Below are 27,319 nucleotides of genomic sequence, written 5' to 3' on the forward strand. Positions count from 1 at the left end.
ACCAAGAGCAGCTTCTTTCTCCTGCAGGGTGGTGGGCTCTGAGCTGACTGGCTTGATGCTGGCTCTTCAAACCCTGCTGGAAGGTGGTGCTTGAAGAGACAGTGGTGGGACACTGGTGTTATTGCTTACTCCTGTTTGCTCCAGGCTTCCACCTGTGCCTGTCAGAGATGGTCAGCACTTTTGTAGACTTGTCTCCAGCTTGGGTGGTGTTTGGTGAGACATTCCCAGGTGTCAGTGGGATGTTGCATTTCTTAAGGGAGGCTTTGAGGTAGTCCTTGGAACATTTCCTCCGCCCTCCTTATAACTGCCTGCCATGTTCCTGAGTCAGGCATTAGGATAATGAGGCCCACCCATCGCAGCTGATGGACAAGAGCCCGTGCTGGGGATGTTGGCCTGAAAGAGAACGCTGGTATTGAAACACCTACCCTGCTGGTGCATTGTCAAGATTTTGAGCAGAATTTGCTGCTGATGTTTCTCGAGGGACTTGAGCTGTCTCCTGTCCACTGTTCATTGTGTTGATGTACATGGAGGAGCAGGTGCACTGTAGAAAATGAGTTTGATGATGGACTTGAGGTCTCTGCCATCAGGTATTTTCTCTCAGATGGCTAAAGTCTGCGCTTGTGTCTGATGTCTGCCCTGGGTGAAGGTAGACTCCAAATATTTGAGAATTGATCAACATTGTCCCATGGTTTGCAATGGCTATTGATTTTGATTTATTATTGTCGTATGTACCTCGGTAGAGTGAAAGGTTTTGTTTTGCGTGCAGTGCAGGCAGATCATACTAAACGAAGTATATAGGGTAATAGACGAGAGCAAAGAATACATTGTTATAACTGCAGCAAAAGTGCACAAATGGCATGATCAACAGTAAATTGGATATGGAGGTGCCGGTGTTGGACTGGGGTGAGCAAAGTCAGAAGTCACATGATACCAGGATATAGTTCAACGGGTTTTTTAAAGTCACAAGGCTTTGGAGTGCTGCTCCTTCGTCAGGTGAAGTGAAAGGAGGTGCATGGGTACAGAATATATAGGTGGGGAAATAATGGAAAGATAATTCCAGGAAATTAAGAGTCTCAACAGATAAATATAAATACTGAGAGTAGAGACTGGAATTATCTTACCATTATCTCTCAACCTATATGTACTGTACCTGTGCACCTCCTGACGCAGGAGTCACCCTCCAAAAGCTTGCAATTTTAAATAAATCTCTTGAACTGTATCCTGGTACCGTGAGTTCTAACATTAAAGTTTGAGGGGTCAGTTTGGAAATCTGATCACTGTAGGGAAGAAGCTATTCTTGAACCTGTCGGTCCGTCTGTTTAAGCGCTTGTATCTTCTGCCCAACAGAGGACGATGGATGAGATTATAACTGGGGCGGGGGATGTCTTTGTTTGTGTTGGCTGCCTTCCTGAAGCTGCAGGAAGTGTGCTTGGGCTCAGTGGATGAATGGTTGGCTTGTGTGATGACTAGGCTGTGTTCACAACTATCTGTAGTTTCCTGAGAAGAGCAGTTGCCATACCAAGCCATGATATTTTCTGTGGCGCATCTGTAAAAATTGGTCAGAGTCTTTATGACATGCTGAATTTCCTTAGCTCCCGCAAAAGTAGCGGTGTTGTTGTGCTTTCTTGACTGCAACATTAATGTGGATGGACCAGGACAGATTGTGGGTGATCATCACTCCCAGGAAGTTTTTAGATTAGATTAGATTACTTACAGTGTGGAAACAGGCCCTTCGGCCCAACAAGTCCACACCGACCTGCCGAAGCGCAACCCACCCATACCCCTACATTTACCCCTTACCTAACACTACGGGCAATTTAGCATTGCCAATTCACCTGACCCACACATCTTTGGACTGTGGGAGGAAACCGGAGCACCCGGAGGAAACCCACGCAGACACAGGGAGAACGTGCAAACTCCACACAGTCAGTCGCCTGAGTCGGGAATTGAACCCGGGTCTCAGGCGCTGTGAGACAGCAGTGCTAACCACTGTGCCACCGTGCTGCCCAAGTTGTTGCTCTCGACCATCCCCACCTCAGCCCCATTGATACAGACAGGGCTGTGCCCTCCACCTTGCTTCCTGACATCAATGACCAGCTCATTCCTTTTGCTGACATTATGGGAGAGATTGTTATCTTTGCAACATGCCACCAGGCGCTCTCTCTTTTACCTGTATTCTCTCTTGTAATTGTTTGAGATCTGGCCTACCATGGTTGGAGTTAGAATGAAATTTGACCACACTGTAATGAGTGTATAGTAAGGAATTGAGTCCACAGCCTTGCAGGGAGATGGTGTTGAGGATTATCACGGATATTGATAACTGGGGTAATGTGTTATACTGTGATAGCAAGCTGGGAAGGTCTCTTGTATTTCAGGTGTTTAACCCAAGGCCATTCTCTCAATTACCTCCACAAATGTGTCAATGGTGGTCTGGAGATCAGCTTCTGAGCATGCGCAAATACAAGCATCATCTGATCACCACAACTATTGATGGCTGACAGAGGTTGGGGTGGACTGGAGGTGATACAGGCTGAACAATACCCCACTCATCCTGAAGAAAAGCTCCATTGTAGTAGGGAGCTTGATGGAGTGTTGCAACGAGAAAGGTGGCCAAGATAATGGGGGCAATGGCACAATCCTGCTTGGTGCCAGTTCATACATGTTTTGGATCTGTAATGGATCTCGTGGTGAGAATTGCAGTTGTACGTTGTCATGCACCAATGGAGAATGGTGACTGGTTTCTGTATACGGCTAAATTTGAAAAGGATGCCCCATTGATCTCCAGGTTGACACAGACTATAGCCTTTGTGGGGCTGAAGAAAATGATGTTCCAAGGTTGCTGCTGGTGGCTCAATATCATGGAAATTGGCTCCTTTTCCTTCCTACTAACCTTGGCCAGTAGGGAGCAATCTGCTCTCTGAATGAAATTGTTTTAACCAACTTTTTTGGAGTTTTCTGTATTGTATTTGGATTTCTGGAAAACATTTGACAAGGTGTCCATGTAAAATCTTATTGTGCAAAGTAGAAGCAGATGGTGTGTATGGGAGTGCAGTTAACACTCACGTGAACAGAGGGTCAGCTAGCTGGCAGAAAACCATGTTCACAAATGGATCAGGTTCTGATTGGCAGGATGTGACCAGTGGAATCTGTGGTGGGGAGCCTCTGCTTTTTACAATTTGTTTCGATGGCTTAGATGAGGGAAGCAGGAGCATGGTGGCTAAATGTGTAGATGATACAAGAATAAAGAGGACAGTATGTTGTGAAGAGGAATCGAGTTTACTGGAGTTCAGAAGATTGAGAAGTTATTTGAATTTTAAACGATCCTGATTGGTCTAGAGATGGTGGGCATGGAAGTGATGATACCTCTTATAGGTGAGTCTAGAATGAGAGGGCAGTGTTTCAGAATTAGGGGCACCCTTTTACAGTTACCTTTGAGAGTTCTGTGATTTTGGGAGTCTCTGCCTCAGGTGGTTACAGAAGCTGGATCAATGAATGTTATTAAAACTGAGGTAGAATGATTTTATTTTCTAACCCAGGGGGGAAGAAACAGATCATCCATAATCATCTTGAATAGAAGAGCAAGCTTGAGGAATAGATAGCTCCTTGTTTAGATGGCAGAACGCTCTGGGCACGGTATTGTCTGAGGCTCAGTACGTTCAGAACACTGTGTTGTCAGAGGGGCAGTGTAGAGGGAGCGCCGTGCTGTCAGAGGGGCAGTGCAGAGGGAGTGCCGTGCTGTCAGAGGGTCAGTGCAGAGGGAGTGCCGTGCTGTCAGAGGGTCAGTGCAGAGGGAGTGCCGTGCTGTCAGAGGGTCAGTGCAGAGGGAGTGCCGTGCTGTCAGAGGGTCAGTGCAGAGGGAGTGCCGTGCTGTCAGAGGGTCAGTGCAGAGGGAGCGCCGTGCTGTCAGAGGGTCAGTGCAGAGGGAGTGCCGTGCTGTCAGAGGGTCAGTGCAGAGGGAGCACTGTGTTGTCAGAGGGAGTGCCGTGCTGTCGGAGGGTCAGTGCAGAGGGAGTGCCGTGCTGTCGGAGGGTAGGAACCAAGGGAGTGCCGCACAGTTGGAGTTTCAATCCTTTGAAAATGAAGTGAAAGTTCACCAGATAGTTAAAATGAGTATCCAAGATCCCACTGTATATCAGAACATAAGCTGATTAATCTCGTCATTGTTAATGAAATTGCATCGCAAAAAGCATTTTCCATGTGTTTTGTTCAGGTATTTGCTGTTGCATTTCTCTACACTGTTAACTTTTAGAAAGCCCATCATGGTATATACATCTATGTACAGCACTGAAAGGTGTGACCATGTTCTGCAGCAGTTCCTCCTCTGTCTCTCTGCACCCACCTAAGTGTTATCTGGTGTGGATTTCTTCCTCAGCAAATACTCAGCAATTGAGTCACAGGAGCAGAGACAAGGTTACAAAACTGATTTCAATGCAGAGTACAATGAGTACCGGGACCTGCACTCCAGGATAGAGAGCATCACCAGGCGGTTTACACAGCTGGACGCTGAGCTGAAGCAGCTCTCTCCCGGGTCTGCAGACTACAAGGTAAGCATTAATTTACTTCAATTGAGAAAAAGGTAATACACTGCCCCTCCTGCCTTCCTCTCTCCAACATAGGGTCAGTGATGCCTGAGAGAGGACACCTAACCACAGGTGGATTTTTTGCACGTTATTTGCATGTTTTAGAGAAGCCCCCGACTTCCCGCTTGCTCTCACCATACACTCCCTCTCCATGTGTGTGCATCAAGTGGTGTTTGAACCCATGGATCGAATCACTTGTTAATTCTGGTTTAATACTCTGCTCACTATTTAAGGTACTAGTTACCCAGACTCTCAGCTCTACCTCCTAGTGGTTCAGGTGGAAGTGAGGACTGCAATTGCTGGAGACCAGAGTGAAGTGTGACGCTGGAAAAGCACAGCAAGTCAGGCAGCATCCGAGGAGCAGCAGAGTCAACGTTTCGGGCAGAAGCCATTCGTTCCTGATGAAGGGCTTCTGCCCGAAACGTTGACATTCCTGCTGCTCGGATGCTGCCTGACCTGCTGTGCTTTTCCAGCACCACACTTTTCAACTCCCTAGTGGTGCATTTAAGTAGTGCTTATGCATTTGTATTTTGAGAGGGAGTGTAATAGGAAGGTTGGTATACAAAGTGAAAATTGCCCTCATAGCACATGTTTTACACTGACCCAGCAAATCAGATTCCACTTGGTTACGTGAGGCTAAGGAATATCCTCCTCTTTGGTTCATATTGTACTTCTGTACAGTCAGAATATCTGTTGCTCTTCTCAAATCATTTACACATGTATCTTGTTTCCCCAGAGTACACATGACCAGATCTTACAGGAGTATCGGAAAATTAAGAAGGTAAGTGTCCAGCAGAAATGGATGCAGAAATTGCTCCAGTTCCTCTTGGGAATGGGGCTCATATAGAATCATAGAACGTCATTCAGCCCATCGAGTCTACACTGACCCTTGAAAGGACTTTCCACCTGGACACAGCCCCCTACCCTACCCCTGTAACCCTGCATTTACCATGGCTAATCCATTTAACTTGCACGTCCCTGGTCACGATGGGGCAATTTAGTATTGATAGCCCACCTAACCTGCATGTTTTTTGGAAAGTGGGAGGAACCAGTGTACCCGGCAGAAACCTACACAGACACGGGGAGAACATGCAAACTGTTGTGGTTCTGTTCGCCGAGCTGGGAATTTGTGTTGCAGATGTTTCGTCCCCTGTCTAGGGTGACATCCTCAGTGCTTGGGAGCCTCCTGTGAAGCGCTTCTGTGATCTTTCCTCCGGCATTTGTAGTGGTTTGAATCTGCCGCTTCCGGTTGTCAGTTCCAGCTGTCCAGCAGTGGCCGGTATATTGGGTCCAGGTCGATGTGCTTATTGACTGAATCAGTGGATGAGTGCCATGTCTCTAGGAATTCCCATGCTCTCTGTTTGGCTTGTCCTTTAATAGTAGTGTTGTCCCAGTCGAACTCATGTTGCTTGTCATCTGCATGTGTGTGACTACTAAGGATATCTAGTTGTGTCGTTTCGTGGCTAGTTGGATACCAGTTATCCTTAGTAGCCCCACACGCAGATGACAAGCAACATGAATTCGACTGGGACAACACTACTATCATAGGACAAGCCAAACAGAACAGCCAGGGAATTCCTAGAAGCATGGCACTCATCCACAGATTCAATCAATAAGCACATCGACCTGGACCCAATATACCGGCCTCTGCAGCGGACAGCTGGAACTGACAACCGGAAGCGGCAGAGACAAACCACTACAAATAGTGGAGGAAAGATCACAGAAGCACTTCACAGGAGGCTCCCAAGCACTGAGGATGTCACCTAGACAGGGGACAAAACGTCTGCAACACAAATTCCCAGCTCAGCGAACAGAACCACAACAACGATCAACCGAGTTACAAATCTTTTCACAAACTTTGAACATGCAAACTCCACAAAAAATGTCACCCAAGACTGAAGTCAAACCAGGGTCCCTGTCGCTGTAAGGTATCAGTGCTGACCACACCATGCCGCCCCCAAAACAGTTAAGAGTCATAGAGATGTATAGCATAGAAACAGACCCTTCCTTCTGTCCAACTCGTCCACGCCAATCAGGTGTCCTAAATTTAGAGCAAACAGGGTCACAGTTTTCGGAGGCAGTAGATTTAAAAGATATGAGCAGAAATTACTGCTCTCAAAGGGTAATGACTCTATGAATTCTACGTACCCCAGAGTACAATGGATGCTGAGACATTTGAGTAAATTTAAGGAGATAGTCGCATTTTTAAAGGTTAAAGGGCTATGGGGTGTGGGCATGTATTTGTCCAAATGCCTTTTAAATATTTTTAATGAACTCGCCTCAATCACTTCCTCTGACAGCTCATTCCGTATGCGTGCCACCCACTGTGTAAAAAAGCTTGCTCTTCTGGTTCCCTTTTATTCTTTCCCCTCTAACCTTAAACTTTATTCTTTCCTCTCTATTCCTCGATTGCCCTATTTCTGGGAAAAAGAATGAGTGCATTCACCCTATCCATGCCTCATGACCATACACCCCTGTAAGGATTTCCCCTCAGCCTGCTATACTCTGAAGAAAAAAAAAGTCCTAACTTGTCCAACCTCTCCCTATAATTCAGACCAGGCAAAATTCCTGTAAATGTCTTCTGCGCTCTTTCCAGTTTAATAACATCCTTCCTATAACAAGGTGACCCAAACTGAACACAAGACTCAAGTGCGGCCTCACCAACATTCTGTACAATTGCAACATAACTTCCCAACTTCTATACTCAGTGCCCTGCCTGATGAACGCCGGTGTGCCAAAAGCCGCCTTCACTGCCCTGTCTGTGACTCCACTTTCTAACACCTCTGAACCTGAACTCCAAGATCCCCTATTCCATCACATTTTTTTTTGTAAATATATTTATTAGCAAATTTTTGTTAACTTTACAAACATATAAAATTATTGAAAAAAATACAATCAATAACAAATATCAGTATAATAAAAAGAAAAAAACGCAAATTACAACTACTGTCTCCTTACTACTAACCTACCCTCTAATACAAAACAAACCCTAACACTGTGCAAAGCAACACCAAAAAAAAGAAAGAAAAGCAAAAAAACCGCAAAATACAGAACAGCTACAGAACGGCACCAAGCTCCCAAACAGGAACGGGAGCATTGTATATATACCCGTATTAACTCAGGAGACCCCCTCCAGGGCCCAGGGCTTGACAAATCTAACCATCCTGGTTAAACGAATGCCCTAGTTAAGACAACTGACAAATCTGTTTCCAAATGACTCAAGTAGGGCTGCCAGGTCTTATAAAAGTTGTCAGTTGTGTGGTGCGCCATGTTTGTAAAAAAAAGGGTCCAAGGGAATGTGCTTCATAATTAATGTCTGCTATCCCAGCAATACCAGCGGGTTCTCAGACACCCAGTTCATCAGAATATTCTTCTGTGCACAGTGTGCAAGAATATTAAATAGTTTCTTCCCATGCCCGTCTAAAGATGGTAAATGTGGTAGACCGAAGAGGAGAGATATCGGGTCTACTTCGACTTCAGTCCTCAATACCCTCCCTATCTCTCCCGCCACAGCGCTCCAATAAACACGGAGCCTGAGGCATATCCAGAAGCTATGGGTAAGAGTACCTGCACTTATTTTACTTTTGGGGCACGCTGAAGATGCCTCTTTTTTTTTAAACTTCGCCAGATGTTCTAGGGCCAGATGAGCCCTGTGCAGAACTTTGAACTGCGTAGCGCATGTCTTATTACCGATTGAGTTCTTTCGAGTATTCTCCCATATGTTCTCACATGTTTCAGAAGAGATCGCCACTCCTAGCTCTTGCTCCCAGACCCCTCATAACCGTTAATATCCTCCCAGGCTCTGCCACCCAGCAGGCGATAGAGGGCACTAACTGAAGGGGTGCTTGTGGAGCACAGCAACAACCTCCCTCTCTGTATTGGGCTTATAGGGCTCAGTGAGAAGCATGGTCTTCTTCTGGATGAAATCCCTAACCTGAAAAAAACGGAAAAGGTCTCTGCTGGGTAACCCGTATTTGCAGCTCAGTTGCTCAAAAGACATCTTAACCTCCCCCTCAAACAAGTCTCCCAAACTAGAAACTCCTCTCGCTGCCCACAGTTTGAACCCTGAGTCCATCATCCCTGGTCGTCACCCTGGTATGCCAACGATAGGTGTAAGTGGCGAAGTCTTGGATAAACAATCCTCACTCTGATGCATTGCCCTCCATGCCTTGACTGTAGTAATGACAATGGGGTTCCGGCAGTGGTCCATAACTGTCCTCATCTTATCCATGAACAACAGTTTAATAAGAGGGCAATTTGCCTGGGAGGCCTCAATATCCAGCCATATTGAGTTTGGATTGTTACCTACCCAATCACGGACAAAGGACAGCAGGGAACTCAACTGATACCTCCTGATGTCTGGGAAATCAACTCCTCCCCCTCGAGGCAACTGCAATTTAGTAAGTTTGATGAGGGGCCGCCCACGATGCCAGATAAAGGAACCAAACCACCCCATAAGCTTCCGCAGCATTGACCTGGGAAACATTTATAGGCATGGGACAAAGCAAACGAGGAAGAACATTCATCTTAATGAGATATTCGGCCCAGCCATGAAATTGGAAGAGCCTCCCATCTCTGGAGACCTCACCTATTGTCGAGCAAGTGAGCAAAGTTAGTCTGAAATAACAGATCAAACTTGGGGGTAATAAAATGCCTAGGTACCGGAACCCTGCGTGTGACCACTTAAAAGGGAACTTAGGGCCACCTTCAACTTCTGGCTCATCCTTAAGTTTCCCCAGAGTAGTAGTCTCTGATTTTGCAAAGTTAATCTTATTTCCTGAAATAGCCCCAAATTAATTGATACATTGTATCAAATCGGATACAGAGGTCATCGGGTTTGATAAAAACAGAAGGACATCATCCGCATACAGTGTAATCTTGTGTGCCCTCGATCCCATTCCGGAGCGGTTATGTGGGTGTTCTGATGAATGGCCCTCTGCCAGCGGCTCTATCACCAACGTAACAGCGGTGAGAGGGGGCAGCCTTGCCAATGACTACTGCCAATCGTAGAGTTCCCAGACTTCACCCCGTTGGTGATGACCGTGGCCAGAGGGTGGCAATATAAAACCTCCACCCACCTAGCAAAGACCCCACCCAACCCAAACTGTTCTAAGGCATAAAAAAAGATACGGCCATTCCACTCAGTCAAGTGCTTTCTCTGCATCTAAGGAAATCACCAATCCCTGAATCGATCATTACTGACAAACTTGGACACATTCAGTAACCTTCTAATATTATTACAGGATCTACAGCCCATTATAAAGCCTGTCTGGTCCTCTTTAATAATATGGGGCAACAGCCTTTCCAATCTCAGCGCCAGGATCTTGGACAGAATCTTGAAATCTGAATTTAATAGAGAGATGGGCCTATATGAGGCACAATCCTCAGGAACCGTCCCTTCCTAAGAATTAAGGAAATATTAGCTTCTCTCAAAGGTGGTGGTAAAGGTTCATGCATATAGAAGTGATTGTACATCTCCAACATCAGCCCTGACAGAATCCCTTCTAAAACTCACCCGGGAGACCATCAGGGCCAGGTACTTTTCCACTCTGAAGTTGCCTAGCTGCCTCCTGTATTTCCTGAACTGTCAAGGGAGCATTAAGGAGAGAGGCCTGTTCCAAGGTTACCCCTGGGAGGTCCAGGTTCTTAAAAAAAAAAAGTCTCCATTTTAGCCCTCCTGTCTTTGTAGCCATCAGACCGATACAATTCAGAGTAAAAGCTCCAAAAAGCCTCATTAATCTTTCCACCACACTCCTTCAGCCCCTACAATTCAACATGAAACTCCTACCTTGATTTGACTTTCCAAAGTGCAAGACCTCGCTCTCATCAAATTAAACTCCATTTGCCATTTCTCGGCCCACTTCCGCAGCTGATCACGGTCCTGTTGCAATTTCTGATAACCTTTGGCCTCAGGAATCCTTACCGCTTTCCTGCAGGACCTGGGGGTTATGTCCCCTCCTCCAGGAGCTGGGCCTTCCCCGCCTTGAAGCTGCTTTGCCTCCTGCACAGAGCCAGGTCCATTATTTCCCAGAACCATCTCACCTCCCCTCTGTGAGGGCCCTCTCTTCACTACTGTGTCAGTCCACCCTCAGGGACCCCTTCCTTATGCTTAGCACCATGTAGTTCATTTCTGTAGAAGGTCAACTGCAGCCTGACAGGAGTTTGTGAGCTGCCCCTCCCCACTTCTGAGGCCAGTTGTAACACTCGACTCAACATAGCCCAGGGATTGAGCCAGTCCTGTTTGAAAAGATGGACACAATTTATTATGGGCTTCACCAACTGAATTCCAATCACAGTGCACAAGTGTCACTCAGCCATTGTGGATTAGCAGGCTGAAATCCACAAGTATCTTTGAGCACATTAGTTTTTGATCTCTGCTTTTCTCAATGCTAGTTAATGTTTGGTGTTATCAGAATGAGGCCATTCAACCTTTGCTGCCTGTGCTTCATGGAGCAATCCAAAGGTAATCCTACTGTTCTGCTCCTCCTTCATCCCTTACCCTGCCTCATCCAGATATCGTATCAAACTACTCTGACTTAAAGGTTGTATCTTAACCTGCTGCCACTATCAGGCAAGTCAAGTGTGTGTGAAATCTATGATATGAACACAATGTCATTTTTGTTTTTTTATGCAGACGAATCCCAATTACAGCCAGGAGAAATATCGCTGTGAATATCTACACAACAAACTGGCTCACATTAAGAAATTGATAGCAGAATACGATCAGAAGCAGCTGCAATCCTGGCGTTAGCGTGACTACTTTACCACCAAGAGACAGAAAGGGAGAGCGATACAGCGAGCAATTGCATCTAATTGTGTTTCCAGCTTCCCCTGTGTGTGTGTGCTTCACAAGAGGAGGAAACTGCACCGACTGAGACCAGCACTAACTTTAATTAGAGAAACTTGTGGGGATGGGAGGGGGGACCCCAGTCAGTAACTGTCTAGTGAGGAGAGTTTAGTATTCTAAAGGACAAAGGCTTTTAAAAATAATTGGAAGATGTACCCAGGACTTGCTGTTCATTGTGTCCCCCGACTCCTCAAACAGTGTCTTCTCCCCCTCACCTGACTCTTCAGACTTGTTCATTATGTGCCCCTCACCTGACTCTTCAAACTCTTCCTTCTGGGAGTGATATTTTTGCTGCTGTTGCCTTTGTCTGCCTTCTTCACTGTACAAGATATGGTCCAAGTGTTAGATGTTAAATCTGCCATCCAAAGAGACTGGTTTGAGGGGTTGGCACCTGTCTGTTCAAGCACCATTTGCCCTGGTTTTGTTTGGCGTTAAATGCTCGCTCTCCTCGTAAGGTATTTCAAGTGTCTGTTTAGAAACACCAACAACTGCAAGAGCTGGTGATTCTGTGGCAGCCACTCTGCTGCCTCACTGGGTTGCAGGTATAAATGACAGCACATAGTGAGCTGACTCTGAGGATATATCACTCCTATGTGTCAGCCAGGCACCTGTTCATTGTCACACTGCATCTGCTTTTCAAGGTTTGCCCAATGCTCTAGCTGTCTGAAACTCAAACACCACCCACCAACTCCAAGAAGAGATGAATGAATGAACTCATTTAAAGGTGTTAGTTACTATGATCAGTGCAACTGGACAACTGCTGCAATGAAATGGCATCTTCTGCCAACAGGCCAGGTAATGATCAAATGTCAGTGTTCAGTGCTGTGACCCCTAACCAGACAGGAATGGATGGAATCGCAATCAAGTGATTATAGAAAAAGATATAATGAATAATGTTTTGACAATGATGGGATCCAGAACTACTACACTGCCTAAAAGACTCACTTTCGTGCCAATGTCTCCCACAAGAGCCTCTATTGTGGTGCTTTGGGCGTGAGACTAAGTTTTTATGTTCTGTTCTTCATTGTCCCTTGCTCCCTTCCCCCAAGGCAGATGACAGCTGGTTATGTCACTAACCTTTGCCTAAGGGGGTCTTGCCTCCCTTCCAGAGATTCAACTGTGGTAACTCCCTGGCCTCTCTCCAAACCACCACCACCATTTCACCTTTCCCCAGGCAGCCGCTGGTGATTTATGTTTGTGCATTATTTATTTTATGTATTTCTGGCTCCAGTCCCTTTAACTAGGTTCCTGATATTAAAGCCATCTCTTGACCCTAATTTGCACTTGCTATGCAACTTGCCTTCCACACTCTCTAGTCCTTGGTTGTTGAGATACATTGGGATGTTAATTTCAACAATCTAAGAAAATACAATGTGTTTTTAACCCATTGCAAAGCACATTGAGAGATATGACCGGTATAGTTTAGTCAGATTGAAACAAAGGAGGGTGCAACATTCAAACAGAATCAAGTGTTCAGTTTTCTCCCTTTCAGTCCACATTATGGTTCTTCCCTTCTTAAACTAGTCCAGTTCGATGAGATGGACAAAGAATAGTTTAAAATCTACACTGGATACTAAACTGCAGCTTAAACCTGCACTGGTGATAAAAGAATGACATTTTATTAAATATTTCCATACTTGAAAATCTAAATTGTCAAGTCAAATTCTTTGTCCCACCTGGTCCTTTCAATTTTGGTAACTGATTTAGGATTTGCTTCTCACCAAGTGATTTGAGTGATTTGTTTATTTTGTCTGATTTTGTGGGAGTTCTGCGAACTGTGGGACTTCTGAAGATATTCTGAACAAGTTAATGGCTATTAAGCGCTGAAGTAGCTGTCCCCTGGGATTTTAAATAGGATCCTCCAGTCATGTCTTGCACAATCCTTTGAGTATTTTAATTTATTTAAAGTTGGAACTGTGAATTGTTTTCCCAGCAAGGGCTCAGTCCACAACTGGAAAGCATGAAGTAGGAAATTAGGAGTTTTCATTCTTTTTTCAGTGTCAGTAAATGTTATCATTTTCCCAGTTGAACAGCAACAGGGTCAGGTCTTCTACTGCAGCCCACACTGGACAGGATTATATTTTCACGACTGAAATTGGAGTTCAGAAACATGTAGCTATGTTCTGAACATGTCCTCACTGGCACCTGCAGTACTGTATCTGCAGGAGGTTCAAACGGTATTTGACTGATTGTGGAGACTAATGAGAATCAACTCGAATATGACGATAACCTAAACAAACCTGACATAGTTTCCTTTACACAGAGGACAGCAGAATGGTGATCATACCAGTCCTAGCTTGCCAGTATTCTAGCTCCATCAAAGTGATGCCTAAACATCAAGTCATACACAGATACAGCTTAACTGAGTGCAGACATCCTGAGTCCCGTATAATACCAATAGATTCAACGTATTCAAGGAGGGTAAAGTGGGTGGTGTAGGTTCCTCAAGAATTTGTCTAGGAGCTGACCATTCTGAGGACTATTGAGTGTCGTTGTCGAGTATTGCTTCAATGAAATGTGCCCTCCTCCCGACTGTTTTAGCATTGTCCCAGCCCCACCGACCCTTAACCCCAGCCTCTTCTGACTCCCTTGTCCTAGTTCCTGCTAACGCCTGACCCCTCACCCCCAAACTGCATAATGATGTTCCCGTCGCCACCAGCCCTGCTCTGTGCCCAGTTTTCCCCAAAATTCCTCATGCTGGAACCTTCTTCACACCAGTGGCCTCCCCATCGTGATCTATCTAGATGTATCACAGATATTCTCCTGATGATATCATCCCAAACTCAAATCTTCCAAGTTGCAGCCAAAGCCTGCTATTCTAAATTTGCTAAAACCCGCAGGGCTGCTTGTGAAATTGAGATCTATATTCCAGGACCTAATACACTGAATGGATGCTTTGAGTTAAAATTTAAAGCTAATTTAGGAGGGTGCATCATATCACTAGTGCTAGGAATGTGCCTCATTCCTCCATCTGGAAGACTTCAAAATGTTCGTGTGTTTTTGTACTGCAGCCTGTATCTTGTAAAAGTATCAGACCAGCTTACTGGTATTCCAGTCCTCCAACACTCCCTTGCCTCTGCTCTATCTAACTACTTCTCCTCCTTTTTCCTGCTTCTCCTCCTCTCCCTCTCTCTGTCCCTCTCCCTCCCCAATCCTCTCTTCCCACCACCACCCTGACTCTGCCCCCTTCTCTCCCTCTCACTCTCCAATCATTCCTCCTCCTCCCCCCTGCCCTTAGAATACTTTTCCCTTTGTACATATACCTATTGATCGTTCCCTCTGTTCAATATTCCTGATGTCTTGAGGTTACTCACAGTGATTAGCACGTTTTGCCTCCGAATAAGGAGGTTGTGGGGTCAAGCACCAGTTTAGGACTCGAATATGTAATCTCAGCTGATGCTGGAGGAGGAGTGAGAGTGCCGCACAGTTGAGGGTTTGCTCTGGGGAGGGATCAAACCTGGTGTTCTCTGGAATACCCACAGGATTGAGTTGCAATCAGTCAAAAACCAAATGAATGAATCATCTCCCTCGAAAACATTTGTGAGATGTTACTATTGTGTTCATCTTGCTTATGTCGTTGCACATCAGTGAGAGTCCCTGTTTGAGATATGTCTAAAATGTGAGACTACTCTTTAAGTGTGTTATGCCCTAACTGACTTCAGTGTTACAGATGATCAGAATGGTGCTATCATTCCTTCCCCTTCTGTTCCACATCTTGGGCTAGAGCCTTTCCCCACATGACCTCCACTAAGGCCAATTGCGATAGAGGTGGTGGTGAACACTGGGTGTGATAGAGCGTGATTCAGGTTTTTTAAAAATCTTCCTCAGTTACGATTTTCTGTTTACCATAAGGGATGAGTGAAATTTCTTATGCTACTTCATATTCATTGCCACACAGGGATTGGTGAGAGGAGGTGTGTGTGTGTGTGCGCGCGTATACAGTAAATGGATCAGTATCTGGCAGGAAGGATTAGGAAACCAGTTTGGTTTGGTGGTGCCTGCCCTGTTTTACTTTTGGGTTTTTGCATAATCAGCATCCAAAGCTTTATTCTTCCATCGTGGTGTGTGAAAGAGATTTCTCATTTATGACTTACTGAATGCACCAGAAGGCTGAGTGGCTGGGCTGGCATCTGCTACCTTGCTACACCCTGTCCTGTGTTAAAGTAACAAAAGTTGCTGGAGGAACTCTGGTCTGGCAGCACCTGTGTAGGGAGTACATAGTTAACCCCTCTGAAGAAGGATCATGACCTGAAACGTTAATTCTGCTTTCTCTTCACGGATATTGTCAGATCTGTTGTTTCTCCAGCAGTTTCTGTTTCAGATTTCCAGTATATGCAGCTTTGTTTTTTATCACAGTGTTATAAAATCAGTTCCACCCAAGTCTGAGAGAATATTTCTGAATTTAAAAAAAATACAAAAATTTAAACATTTTTGAACCTTCTGGAGTTTAAATAAAACTATTTTTTGAGAACAGTATATATAGATGTCGGATTAAAATGTTTCTACACTCTTAATATTTTTGAGTGAACTTGTATAGCTAAGGAACTGATCATGGAATTGTACATACCAAGGAATACAAGCTAGTATGACTGTAGAATTATAGAATATTTAATGATTATATGTATAAGTATTAGTATTTGTTTGTGTCTTTATTTCCTGGTTGCTTCTGTAATGTTATGAGTAGGAACCTCAAGGATCAATTCCTTTGCCTGTTACGTCTTTAAGTTAGGTCACCACTAATTTGTTTCTCAACTCCATCAGCCCACATCAGTAACTCTTAAACCTTCCCATATAAACTTATTATCAACCTCCGTTTCAAACTTTTCAATTTGAGAGTTTTTCAGGAGGTGTGTAGTGACATGGAGACTGACCGTTTTCAAGAAGTGTCATACTGGACTCAAAATGTTAATTGTTTCTCTTCTCTGGTGCTGCCAGTCCTGAGTTTCTCCAGCATTCTATTTGTTTCAGATGCCCAGCATCTGTAGCATTTTACTTATATCCCATTATTACAGGAGTTTGTTTCTAATCAGCTCTCAAACTTTAATTTTTCCCAATAATGAGTTTCTATTCACCTTCTGTTCCTTGTTCACCAACCAGTCATCTGTCAGTGCAAACATGTTACAACCTGCACCTGAACTCTTATTTTGCATTGTAATCTTTGATGTGGCACTTGATTGATGTCTTCTGGAAATCAAATAACCCCCGGGGAAAGTGTTGCTATGAAAGCGGCGCGGTGGCTCAGCGATTAGCACTGCTGCCAGGGTCCTAGGTTCGATTCTGGCCTTGGGTCACAGTCTGTGTGGAGTTTGCACATTGTCCCCATGTCTGCGTGGGTTTCCTCTGGGTGCTCCGGTTTCCTCCCACAGTCCAAAGATGTGCAGGTCAGGTGAATTGGCCATGCTAAATTGCCGTGGTGTTAGATGGCATCTGGGTAGGATGGGTTATTCTTCGGAGGGTCGGAGTGGACTGGTTGGGTCGAAGGGCCTGTTTCCACACTGTAGGGAATCTAATCTAATCTAAAGATTAAGTGCAGAGGAGCATCAGTAAATGGAGATATTGAATAGATGTTGGAAAGAGGCAACATGAAATAATATAAACTTCTTGGAAATGTAAGCACATGAATGCTGGAAACATTGGGAGTTGGCTGCAGAGGAACTTCAGTTTGGTGCTAATATCAGAAATAGTTGAGGATGGCAGCGAACTTGGCAAAGACCAAGAACATCAGAAAGGGAAGGAGATGGTACAGTGCTGTGTGTTAGGAACATCAGTGAAGTTGGAGGTGTTGAAAAATGGAAACTTTTCCATTTTCGAAGACATCACAAGAGGATTCTTAGAATTAGATAGTACAGTATCAAGTCTGTGCCACCAGAAATATACTATCTGCACTAGTCCCACTTTCCTGCAGTAGGCCTGGAACCTTGAATGCCATGATATTTCAAGTGTTCATGCAAGTACTTTTTACAGGTCGTGAGGCTTCCCACTTCAACGTCCCTCCCAGGCAGTGTATTCCAACCCCCCCCCCCCCACCACTCTCTGGGTGAAGAGGTTTTTCCTCCGATCCCCCCAATACCTCTTGCCTTTCATTTTAAAATATGACCCTTGTTATTGACCCTTCAACTATGGAAAATGATTGCCTTCTATTCACCCTGTCCATGCCCCTCATATAATGTTAAACATCTCTGTGAAGGCCCCTTCAACCTTCTCTACTCTAAGCAAACAATCCAACCTTATCCAGCCTCCCTACATCGCTGAAATCTCCATCCCAGGCAACATGGGTGAATCTCCTCTGCACCCCCTCTAGTGCAATTCTATCCTTCCTATAGTGTGGTGATCAGAACTGCATGTGATGGCTGAACCAAAGTTCTGTACAGTTCCAACATAACCTTGCTCTGGTAATCTACGTTATGACTGATAAAGCCAAGTGTCCTATATGTCACTTTACCGACCCTATTAATCTATCTTAACACATTTATGGATAAACACCCCAAGATTCGATTCCTCTGAGCTTCTTAGCGCCCTGCCATTCATTGAGTTCTCCCTTGTCTTGTTCCTTCTTCCAAAGTGCATCACCTCAGATTTATCAGAGTTTAATTCAATCTGCCCTTGATCTGACCAATCTATTTATATCCTCCTATAATATACTCCCCTAACCTAACACCTTCTGCCTCACTTATCCACAAATTTACCTACCCCTCCTGCATTCTCGTCTACATCATTTACAAACGTCACAAACGACCCAGCATTGATCCCTGTGCTACACCACTGCACATAGGGCTCCAGTCACAGACAGCTTTCCACCATCACACTCCATCTCCTGTCACAAAGCCAATTTTGGATGCAGGATAAAGTGAGGACTGCAGATACTGGAGATCAGAGTCAAAAAGTGTGGAAAAACAGCTGGTCAGGCAGCATCAGAGGAGTAGGAGAGTTGACATTTTGCATATAAGCCCTTCGTCAGGAATGTGATGATGAGGAGCTTATCCTCGAAACGTCAACTCTCCTGATAAAGAGCTTACATTCAAAATGTCAACTCCCCTGCTCCGCGGATGCTGCCTGACCAGCAGTACTTTTCCAGCGTCACACTTCTAACTCAAGTTTGGATGCATCTTGCCAAGTTTCCCTGGATCCCATGAGGGTTTTTACCTTTATCAGTTTTCCATGTGGGACCTTATCAAAAGCTTTGTTGAAATCTATTTACATTCCAACTGTATTACCGTCATCCGAACCTTTGGTCACTTCCTTAAAATATTCCACCAGATTTGATCAGCATGACCTCCCTCTGACAAAGCTGTGCTGACTATTCTCAATGAAGCCTTGCCCCACCAAATAGCAACTTTTTTTCTCCATTATTTTTTCCATTTAAATTAAAATAAAATCTAGAATTGAAAGCAAGTTCCACCAGCTGCTGTGGTAGGAAGTGAACCCGTGTGTCCAGAGCATTAGCCTGGGCCTTTGGATTACTAATGATCCGGTGACCTCCCACTGAGCCACCATCTCTTGGGAGAAAGAGTATTATAAAACAACATTTGACACCAAGCTGTGTATTACATATTACCAAAGGTTTGGTCAAAGGCAGAGTTCAAGGTGCATCTTGATGTTGTGGATAGAGAGACTGGGGAATTTGGGAGGTTTCAGGAGAGACTTCTAATGGCTCCTGGCATCTGAAAGTACAGCCACCAATGATGGAGTGAACAACATAAAAGATGCACCAGATGGCAGAGCTAGAGGCATACTGCAATCTGAGGTTTGTAGGGTGAGAGGTAATGCAGCAGGAGAGGATTGAGGCCATAGAGGGACTTGATAATGAGCATTTTAAAAGTAATGCAACTATCACTTGAGTATTGATGGAGCCCAGGAGCTTGCTCAATGCAAGGCAGTTTATTAAAAGAGAAAATATATATGGGGAACAGAATTTATGTTGAAGAACAACTTATATCAATCAAGTAGGAATTGACCAAGAGTCTGAATTGTATTTTATTGTTTCATAGCTTGGTGCATCAGAAATACCACAAGAGCAATAGTGAATCACTCGACTCCTCAAGCTTGCTCTCCTATTCACTTAAATTATGACTCTTGAATCTCAATCTCTACCTTTGCTCAGAATGTGACCCAGAACAAATGGTAGACATGGGCTACAGTGGCCAGAGAATGATCAGGTTTGACACAACTTGGAATTCCGAGAGAATGAGGATCATGACTCTGGTATGTAGCTTTAAAATTTGCAGTAAGCAAATTAATTGGGGTAGTTTGATTCTGTAGAGTTTAAGTGGGGAATATTAAAGATAATATCCTGTAGAATATAGATTTTGCCTAGGTGCAGCAGTTCTAGATGAGATGAGTCAGAGGGAGTGACGATAAAATTGTACAAAGCTCTGCTCAGATTGCACCATAAACACGGAGTCCAGCTGTTCATTAAGGGAGGTGATTAGAAATTCAGGTATTGAAATCTATCCACCAGCTGAGCCAGGTTTCAATGCTCTCACCTGTGGGACAAAACTTGAGACACGTACATTTGTTTTAAATATGAGAGGCAGTGTTGGAGAAATTATCTTTATTGAGGGATTGGAAAAAGGAAAAGTTATTGGAAAGGTATATCCTGCAAGTTCAGATGGAATCATTGATTCAAACTTATTAAAGACAAACTGAACGAATAGCACCATCGTCTTTTTAGACAGTAGCTTATTCCGCCATTCAGTGCAATTGTGGCTTTTCTGATACTTTACTGCCTTTTCCTCTTTTAAGGCATGATCCTCATGCTGATTAAAAATCTATCTTTGCTTTGGTTATACTTTAATGACTCAGTCTCACCATCTCTCTGCGGTAAAGAATACCACAGATTCATGAATCTCTGAGAAAATAAATTCCTCCTCATCTGTTTTAAATGCATGACTATTTATTCTGAAATTATTCTGTTGAGTCTGCCAGCATCTGTGGAGAGAGAAACGGAGTTAATATTTAAAGGTTATTGTGACTTCTTAAGAAACAGGATTTGGTGCCTGGCTGCTTTGGAAATGTTTGGAATAATGCGGGCACCAGGTGATGCTGATGCAGATCCCAGTGGAACACATCATGTTACTTTTCCACAATGTTATTGTGCCTCCTAAATGTTTACGCAAAGACCATGTTTAACTGCCAATTAGCAAATGCCTTCCATTCCTAACCCTGGCCCTTGAAGCAACCAAGTCTGCCTCCATCATAACATAACTGTGAAATGCTGCTACTCTGCGGAAAACTGATTTCAAGGCCTTGAATTCCAATTCTTTCATGGCCTCCTTTCCCTGTCAACGTACACACACCCAGCTCCTCTAACATTGGTTACTGTGAATGATTGGCTGTTGTTCAGACCCATGTTACTTAATCCCTCCAATTAACCACAAATCCACTCTGCTTCAAAAGAGCCCTTAACAGTCTCAGCCTCTGCTGTCTACCTTTCTTAGTCTACTCAGTAATGGATGCTGAAGTGGTTTGCTAAATGGGATGAGAGCAAAAAGAAATCTAAAGTGATGATAGGATCTAGTAGAGATTTACTGCAATGATAACTGGATACCGCGGATTAAATTACAAGAAGAGATTACGCAATCTAGGGTTATACACTATGGAATTTAGAAAGTTACGGGAACTTAGTCCAAGTTTTTACAATATTAAGAGAACAACTCTGGTAGATTAAAAGAAGTTGCTTCAAAATGCCCCCCTGCATAGAGATCTGGTAATCTTCTTGCATTAATTGTAGAAAGCTAAAATGCAGGTACAGCAGGTGATAAAGAGGGTAAATAGAATTTTGGCCTTTGTTACTAAAGGAGTAGAATATAAAAACAGCAATGTTGCAATTGTACAGTTTTGGTCTCTCTGAGGAAGGATGTAATCACGTTGACAACAGTTCAGAGATGACAGGTTTATTTTATGAGAGAGATTGAGAAATTTAGACATATACAGAATAGAGTTTAGAGGAGTGAGAGGAGATTTAATTGAGGTATATAAGATGTCAACGGGGGAATGACAAAGTAAATGTAGAGAGAATGTTTTAGGCAGTCGCAGTTTTAGGATAAGGAGTGGCAGACTTAAAACAGATGAGAAATTACTTCTGTCAAAGGATCATGAGTCTGTGGAATTCACTCCCCCAGAGTGCAGTGGGTGCTGGGACATTGAATAATGGGTTGAGGGTTGTGGAGACTGGGCAAGAAAGTGGAGTTGAGACGAAGATGAGATCAGCCATGATGGAACTAAATGGTGAAGCAGGCTTGAAGGGCAGAATGGCCTCTTGCTCCATGTTCTTCTGTTGGTTGGAGAGGGGCGTAATGTGAAAATTAGAGACAGACCATTCAAAAGTGAAATTAGGAAACACTTTTATAAAAAGTATCTTTAAGAAGAGAAGTCTTTGGTATTCAAAAATAAAATTGTCAATGGAATGTATGTGTTGCTGGCTGGGATAGTATTTCTTGCTTGAACTTAATTGCCCTTGAGAAGCCAGTTCTGAACTTCCTTCTTGAAGCACTGCTGTCGATGAGAGTAGGAATACTCAATGCTGTTATGAATGGAATTGTAGGATTTTGACCCAGTGTTAATGAAGGACCTTTCTAGTCAGGGTGGTGAGTGACTTGGAGGGGAACTTACTGCGTGTTGTTAGAGTTGCAATCATCCAGGCAAGTTGTAGCTTATCAAACATGTGTTTACCCATTCTCAGAATGCAATTAGTGTGTGGCGTCCTTACACAGTAAGAGATATAAATTGGGTTGGAGTGATCCAAATAGTTAGTGCAACAATTAAGCGGCAGTTGGATAGGTACATGGATGGGTGCTTAATCTAGGATAGATGTTCGGCACAACATCGTGGGCCGAAGGGCCTGTTCTGTGCTGTATTGTTCTATGTTCTAATTCTTCACCAGTCAGTCTGGGACATACAATAGTGTCACATCCTTAACCAAAGATTTGGAATGGGAATCGCTGCACAAAGGAGAGAGAGAAAAATAGATGAATATGTTCTGGAAAATATGGAATTGATGCTGGGAATTGAAACAAATACCAAGTGCTCTCCTACAATGATAACACACGAGGCAGTCTCTACGTTAATGATAAACGACATTTGTTTCCAACAAGTGCATCAACAAGCTGTCTTCCCACGTACAGGGCAATTAGGAATGGGCAACAAATCCTAGTCTAGCCAGTGACACCCACATCCTGGAAATGAACTGAAAACAATCCTACATTGAAACAAGCTCCCAGAATAGTCACAGCCTCAACACTGAAAATTTATACAAGTCGCCTTCAGGCTACTTCCATTTAAAAGGTTTCATCAGGATGTCAACCTTGGCAGCTCATGCTGAATGTAGCCAGCAGCACCAGGTAAATACTGTGATGCTGACACAACTGAAGCAGAAAGTTTAGATCTCTTTTACACAATTGAGAATAACAGAGGATTTTACAATTAAGCCACATTACAGAGTAATTTTGCAGGTCAGCATAATAACATAGAATGCCCGAAGTAATTTGGGGGTGGGGGGTGCTGAATGACATCAGTTCCTGTACCGAGTCATAGGATCTACAGCCCAGAAAAAAAGAACCTTCCATCCATTGTGTTCATGCTGGTCAAAGCAGCTACCTAATTATTCTAATCCAATTTTCCAGCACTTGGCCCAGTGATGTGGCATCGTTAGTGCACACCTAAATACTTAAATATTATTGGAGGGTTTCCATCTCTACCACCCTCACAGGCAGTGAATACCAAATTCCAGGCACCCTCTGGGTAAAACATATTTACTTACATCGCCTCTAAATTGCTCTTTAGTTTAAATCTATGTCCACATTGATCCCTCCATCAAGGGAATACGTTCTTTCCCGCCTACCCAATGTATGTCCCACACAATTTTATACATCTCCATCATGAGCTCCCTCAGTCTCTTGTGTTCCAAGAAAAACACCCCAGTCTGTTCGATCTCTCTTCATAACTGAAACTCCCCAGCCCAGATAACATCCTGGTAAATCTCCTCTGTGCCCTGTCCAATACTGTCACATTCCTCCAATAATGTGAATTCCAGAACTGCACACAATATTCTAGCTGTGGCCTAACCGGCATGTTATACAGTTCCAGCATCACCTCCCTGCTCTCAAACTCTATGCTGGATAATAATAAAGGCAAGTACACCATAGCATTCTGAATCACTTTATTAACGTGCCCAAACACCTTAAGGGACCAATGAACATGCACACCAAGGTCCCTCCGATCCTTGGTGCTTCCCAGGAGTTCACCCGTTTGTCATGTATTCCCTTGCCTTGTTTGTCCTGCCGAGGTGCATTACCTCACACTTATCTGGACTGAATTCCATTTGCCTCTGACCAGCTGGTTAATACCCTCCTGTAATCTAAGGGTCTACTCCTCACTGTTTACCCCACCTCCCCACCAATGTTTGTATTGTTTGCAGGTTATGAATGGTTTTCATTCTTGAATACGTTCATAACTTAGTTTATATGCAAGTGGGAACACAATACAGTTCAATATTGTTACATCATGGGGTAAACCTCTTGCTTAATTTAAACCAGTAACCCAGAAATGATTTATCCCATGCAGCAATCCGTGAAAATTCAAGAGGCCAAGAACTATTTAAATGAACAACTTTTTACAACTCCTTTCTCTAACCTAGATTTTACTTTCCCTTCTAGAATGCTAGTCCGATAAAACTCCCCAATTAAGATTTACCAAAAGTTCAAGTTTTCAAAACCAGCCAGCTGTCGAATCTTCTATTTGGATTTTCCTGTGTCTTTTTTTCTTCTTAGGGATTATGCTTCACAGGTCACAGATTGATAAAGGTACTTTTAAGGGAGCTATTTTTTGGGCAGTCTCTAAATAGTGGTGTGGCAGTGCTCCTCCCAACTGTTCAATTTTCCCAGGTCTTATACCCCGAAAGCATTGGATTATGTCATTGGCTTTTAAGATTGTCAAAATACTAAATTCAAACATGATTGGATTTAATATTTTTGGGGATATAATGTAAACTGACTGGCCTAATTTGAATCTGTTTTTGTCTTCAGGCAACCAGGTATCCCATTTGTATTGTTTGCTCTCAACATGGTCATCAAGGTCTGATGCCACCTTTCTAAAGCTCACTGGGATTCGGGATAATGTGCACTGGATTTAAAGTGCTGTATACCTAAACTATCCATAACCACCTCAAACAGCCTAGCAATAAAAGTTGGTCCGTGTGAAGAAAGCTACTAACTCCTCTACCACATTTTTTACCTTGATAGTCCATATGGAATTGCCTCCGGAAATCTGGTAAACTCATCCATCATGATTACGAAGTATGGGTTCCTGCTTTTAGTTCTCGGGAGGGGACCTACACAATAATTATAACCTGGGTGAAAGGTTCTTCAAATTCTGGGATTGGCAACAAAGGGGCGGGTTTTATTACCGCCTGTGGCTTACCTACCATTTGGCATATATGACACATTCAGCAAAAGTTAACAACATCATAGAAACATAGGAAAAATACAGCGCAGTACAGGCCCTTTGGCCCTCGATGTTGCACCGGCCCACTATCCTCCATATGCCTATCCAATGCCCATAAAGAGGGAGAGTCCACCATTGCTACTGGCAGGGCATTCCATGAACTCACGACTCGCTGAGTAAAGATATCCTTGTGCATTTCAGGTCAATAAAAATGTTTTTGTACCTTATCCTGAGTCTTTCATACCCCTAGGTGACTTCCTACAGGAGTTCATGTGCTACCCATAACACCTCCTGTCAGTGTGCTACGGACAAATCAATCTGATGCACTTGTGCCCATTTCTCCTCTGCACTAATCTGCCGTGGTCTCAATTTCAGCATTAGGATTCTATCTTTCAGATAATCACCCTCTGGAATGTTCTCTGCCTCCTTTTCGGAGTACGCATCCACATATATATCTTTTCTGGTCTTGTCTTTCTGTTGCAAGTCTCTTAGCCTTTCAAGACTAAACACTTGTGTCTGACCCTCTGCCTGTTCAGGATTTTCCTGCACCATTGCATCAAACAGGATACCTGCAAACTGAACCTGAACTCCTTCATCTTTCTCTTTACTTTTCACTTTGTTCTGTGACTTATGGTAATGGGATCTGGTTACCACACAGTCTAGGAAAATATCAGAATATTTCTGTTTTAACTCCTCAGTTTCTTGGTCTTCCTTAGGTTTCTCCACAACAAGGGGTGTCACTCCCACCTTGGATTCTGCCAAATCATTTCCAAGAACAAACTGTATTCCTGGAACTGACACTCTGTCAATCACTCCCACTGTAACTTTCATCTTGCATAGGGGAATACTAAATTTCTGTCCAAATTACCACACTCTCGAGTAACAGATCAGAAAGAATGCATATTTGCTCATCCCTTACTATTAGCGACTGGTTAAATCCTGTATCGCTCAAAGTTATAACTTCTTGTCCATCGCCCCCTGTTCTTTCTGAGTAAACATCACTCATAGAGGCAAATTCTTTGTAGAGGTCAGGTACTAACTCCATACCCAGCCCCTGCCTGGGCTGTACACTCTCCTGCAGCTCCTCGGCTCTTTTTGGGGTCTCCTTTACTCCCTTCCCTAATGCCACTGGCTTTGCTTCTTTGACCACATCTTTTCCCACAATGCCTTTCTTTAATGATCAGCACTGTGCCTTTACATGTCCTACCTGCTGGCAGTAAAAACACCTTTTCCCAGTGCCCATCTGAAACCACTGGCTTTGTAATTTTCTGTGTCCCACTCCATTACAGTGAAAACACCTAAGGCCTTTCACCTCCTTTCCACCCTCTTGGGCTACTTTTTTAACCTGTGGTAAATTATTACCAATGCTCTCTACTCATCCTTTAATAGGGTAGGATCTCCCCTTCTCCCAACTTTTATCCCTCACAGGATGAAAACCTAGCCAGAAGCTTGTCTTATGCACCAACATGTACTCATCTGCTAATTCTGCTGCCCTTCCCACTTCCTGAACTTCCTGTTCCTCTGGAAGTGAGTTTTTAAACTCCTGCAGCAGAATCATCTCTCTTAGAGCCTCAAATCTCCTATCTATTTTCAAAGCACGCACCCATCGATCAAAATGACTGTTTAATTCTTTTGAACTCAATATAAGTTTGACCTGGTTCCTTCTTTGTGTTTCTGAACCGCTGTCTATATGCTTCTGGTTCCAATTAATAAGCACTTGTCTCCAGGCAACCAGCTACCCCATTAGCTGGACAACATGTTGTATCTTATTCAGAGCACTTTGGTGCTGTCAGGTAGTTTTTAACATTCTTAAAGGTATAGTACACCCATATCTTCATAACAATACAAAATAGTTGTTCATTAAGTACAAGAAAACATTCACATATTGGATATTTGGATTTAATATTAACGTGTTCTCAGTCATTGGTACAAATTGAACATTTGTGAATCGGGAACAGCTTGTATATTTCAGTTATAGAGTCATGGAGACGTACAGCATGGAACAGATCCTTCAGCCCAACCCGTCCATGCCGACTAGGTATCCCAGCCCAATCTAGTCCCACCTGCCAGCACACGGCCCGTTTCCCTCCAAACCCTTCCTATTTATATACCCATCCAGATGCCTCTTAAATGTTACAATTGTATCAGCCTCCTCCACTTCCTCTGGCAGCTCATTCCATACACGTACCCTCTGCGTGAAAAAGTTGCCCCTTAGGTCTCTCTCTCATGTCTTTCCATTCTCACCCTAAACCTATGCCCTCTAGTTCTGGACTCCCCCACCCAAAGGAAAAGACCTTGTCTATTTATGCTACCCATGCCCCTCATGATTTTGTAAATCTCTTTAAGGTCACCCCTCAGCCTCCAACGTTCCAGCCCCAGCCTATTCAACCTCTCCCTGTAGCTCAAATCCTCCAACCCTGGCAACATCCTTGTAAATCTTTTCTGAGCCCTT

At 43.8% G+C, this 27,319-nt stretch overlaps 1 protein-coding gene across 1 annotated transcript in view; it reads left to right on the forward strand.

Moving 5' to 3' along the window:
- ell (elongation factor RNA polymerase II) overlaps positions 1-15,958 on the forward strand; it is a 146,146-nt gene extending 130,188 nt beyond the window's left edge. Inside the window, exons 10-12 of the mRNA XM_060846236.1 lie at positions 4,373-4,544; positions 5,317-5,361; positions 11,215-15,958. Coding sequence (XP_060702219.1) covers positions 4,373-4,544; positions 5,317-5,361; positions 11,215-11,331 — 334 coding nt within the window. The 3' untranslated portion in view covers positions 11,332-15,958. The remainder of the gene's footprint in view (positions 1-4,372; positions 4,545-5,316; positions 5,362-11,214) is intronic.
- The last annotated feature ends 11,361 nt before the right edge of the window (positions 15,959-27,319 follow it).

Source organism: Hemiscyllium ocellatum, chromosome 28, assembly GCF_020745735.1.
Source record: "Hemiscyllium ocellatum isolate sHemOce1 chromosome 28, sHemOce1.pat.X.cur, whole genome shotgun sequence".
Classification (NCBI taxonomy): Eukaryota; Metazoa; Chordata; class Chondrichthyes; order Orectolobiformes; family Hemiscylliidae; genus Hemiscyllium; species Hemiscyllium ocellatum.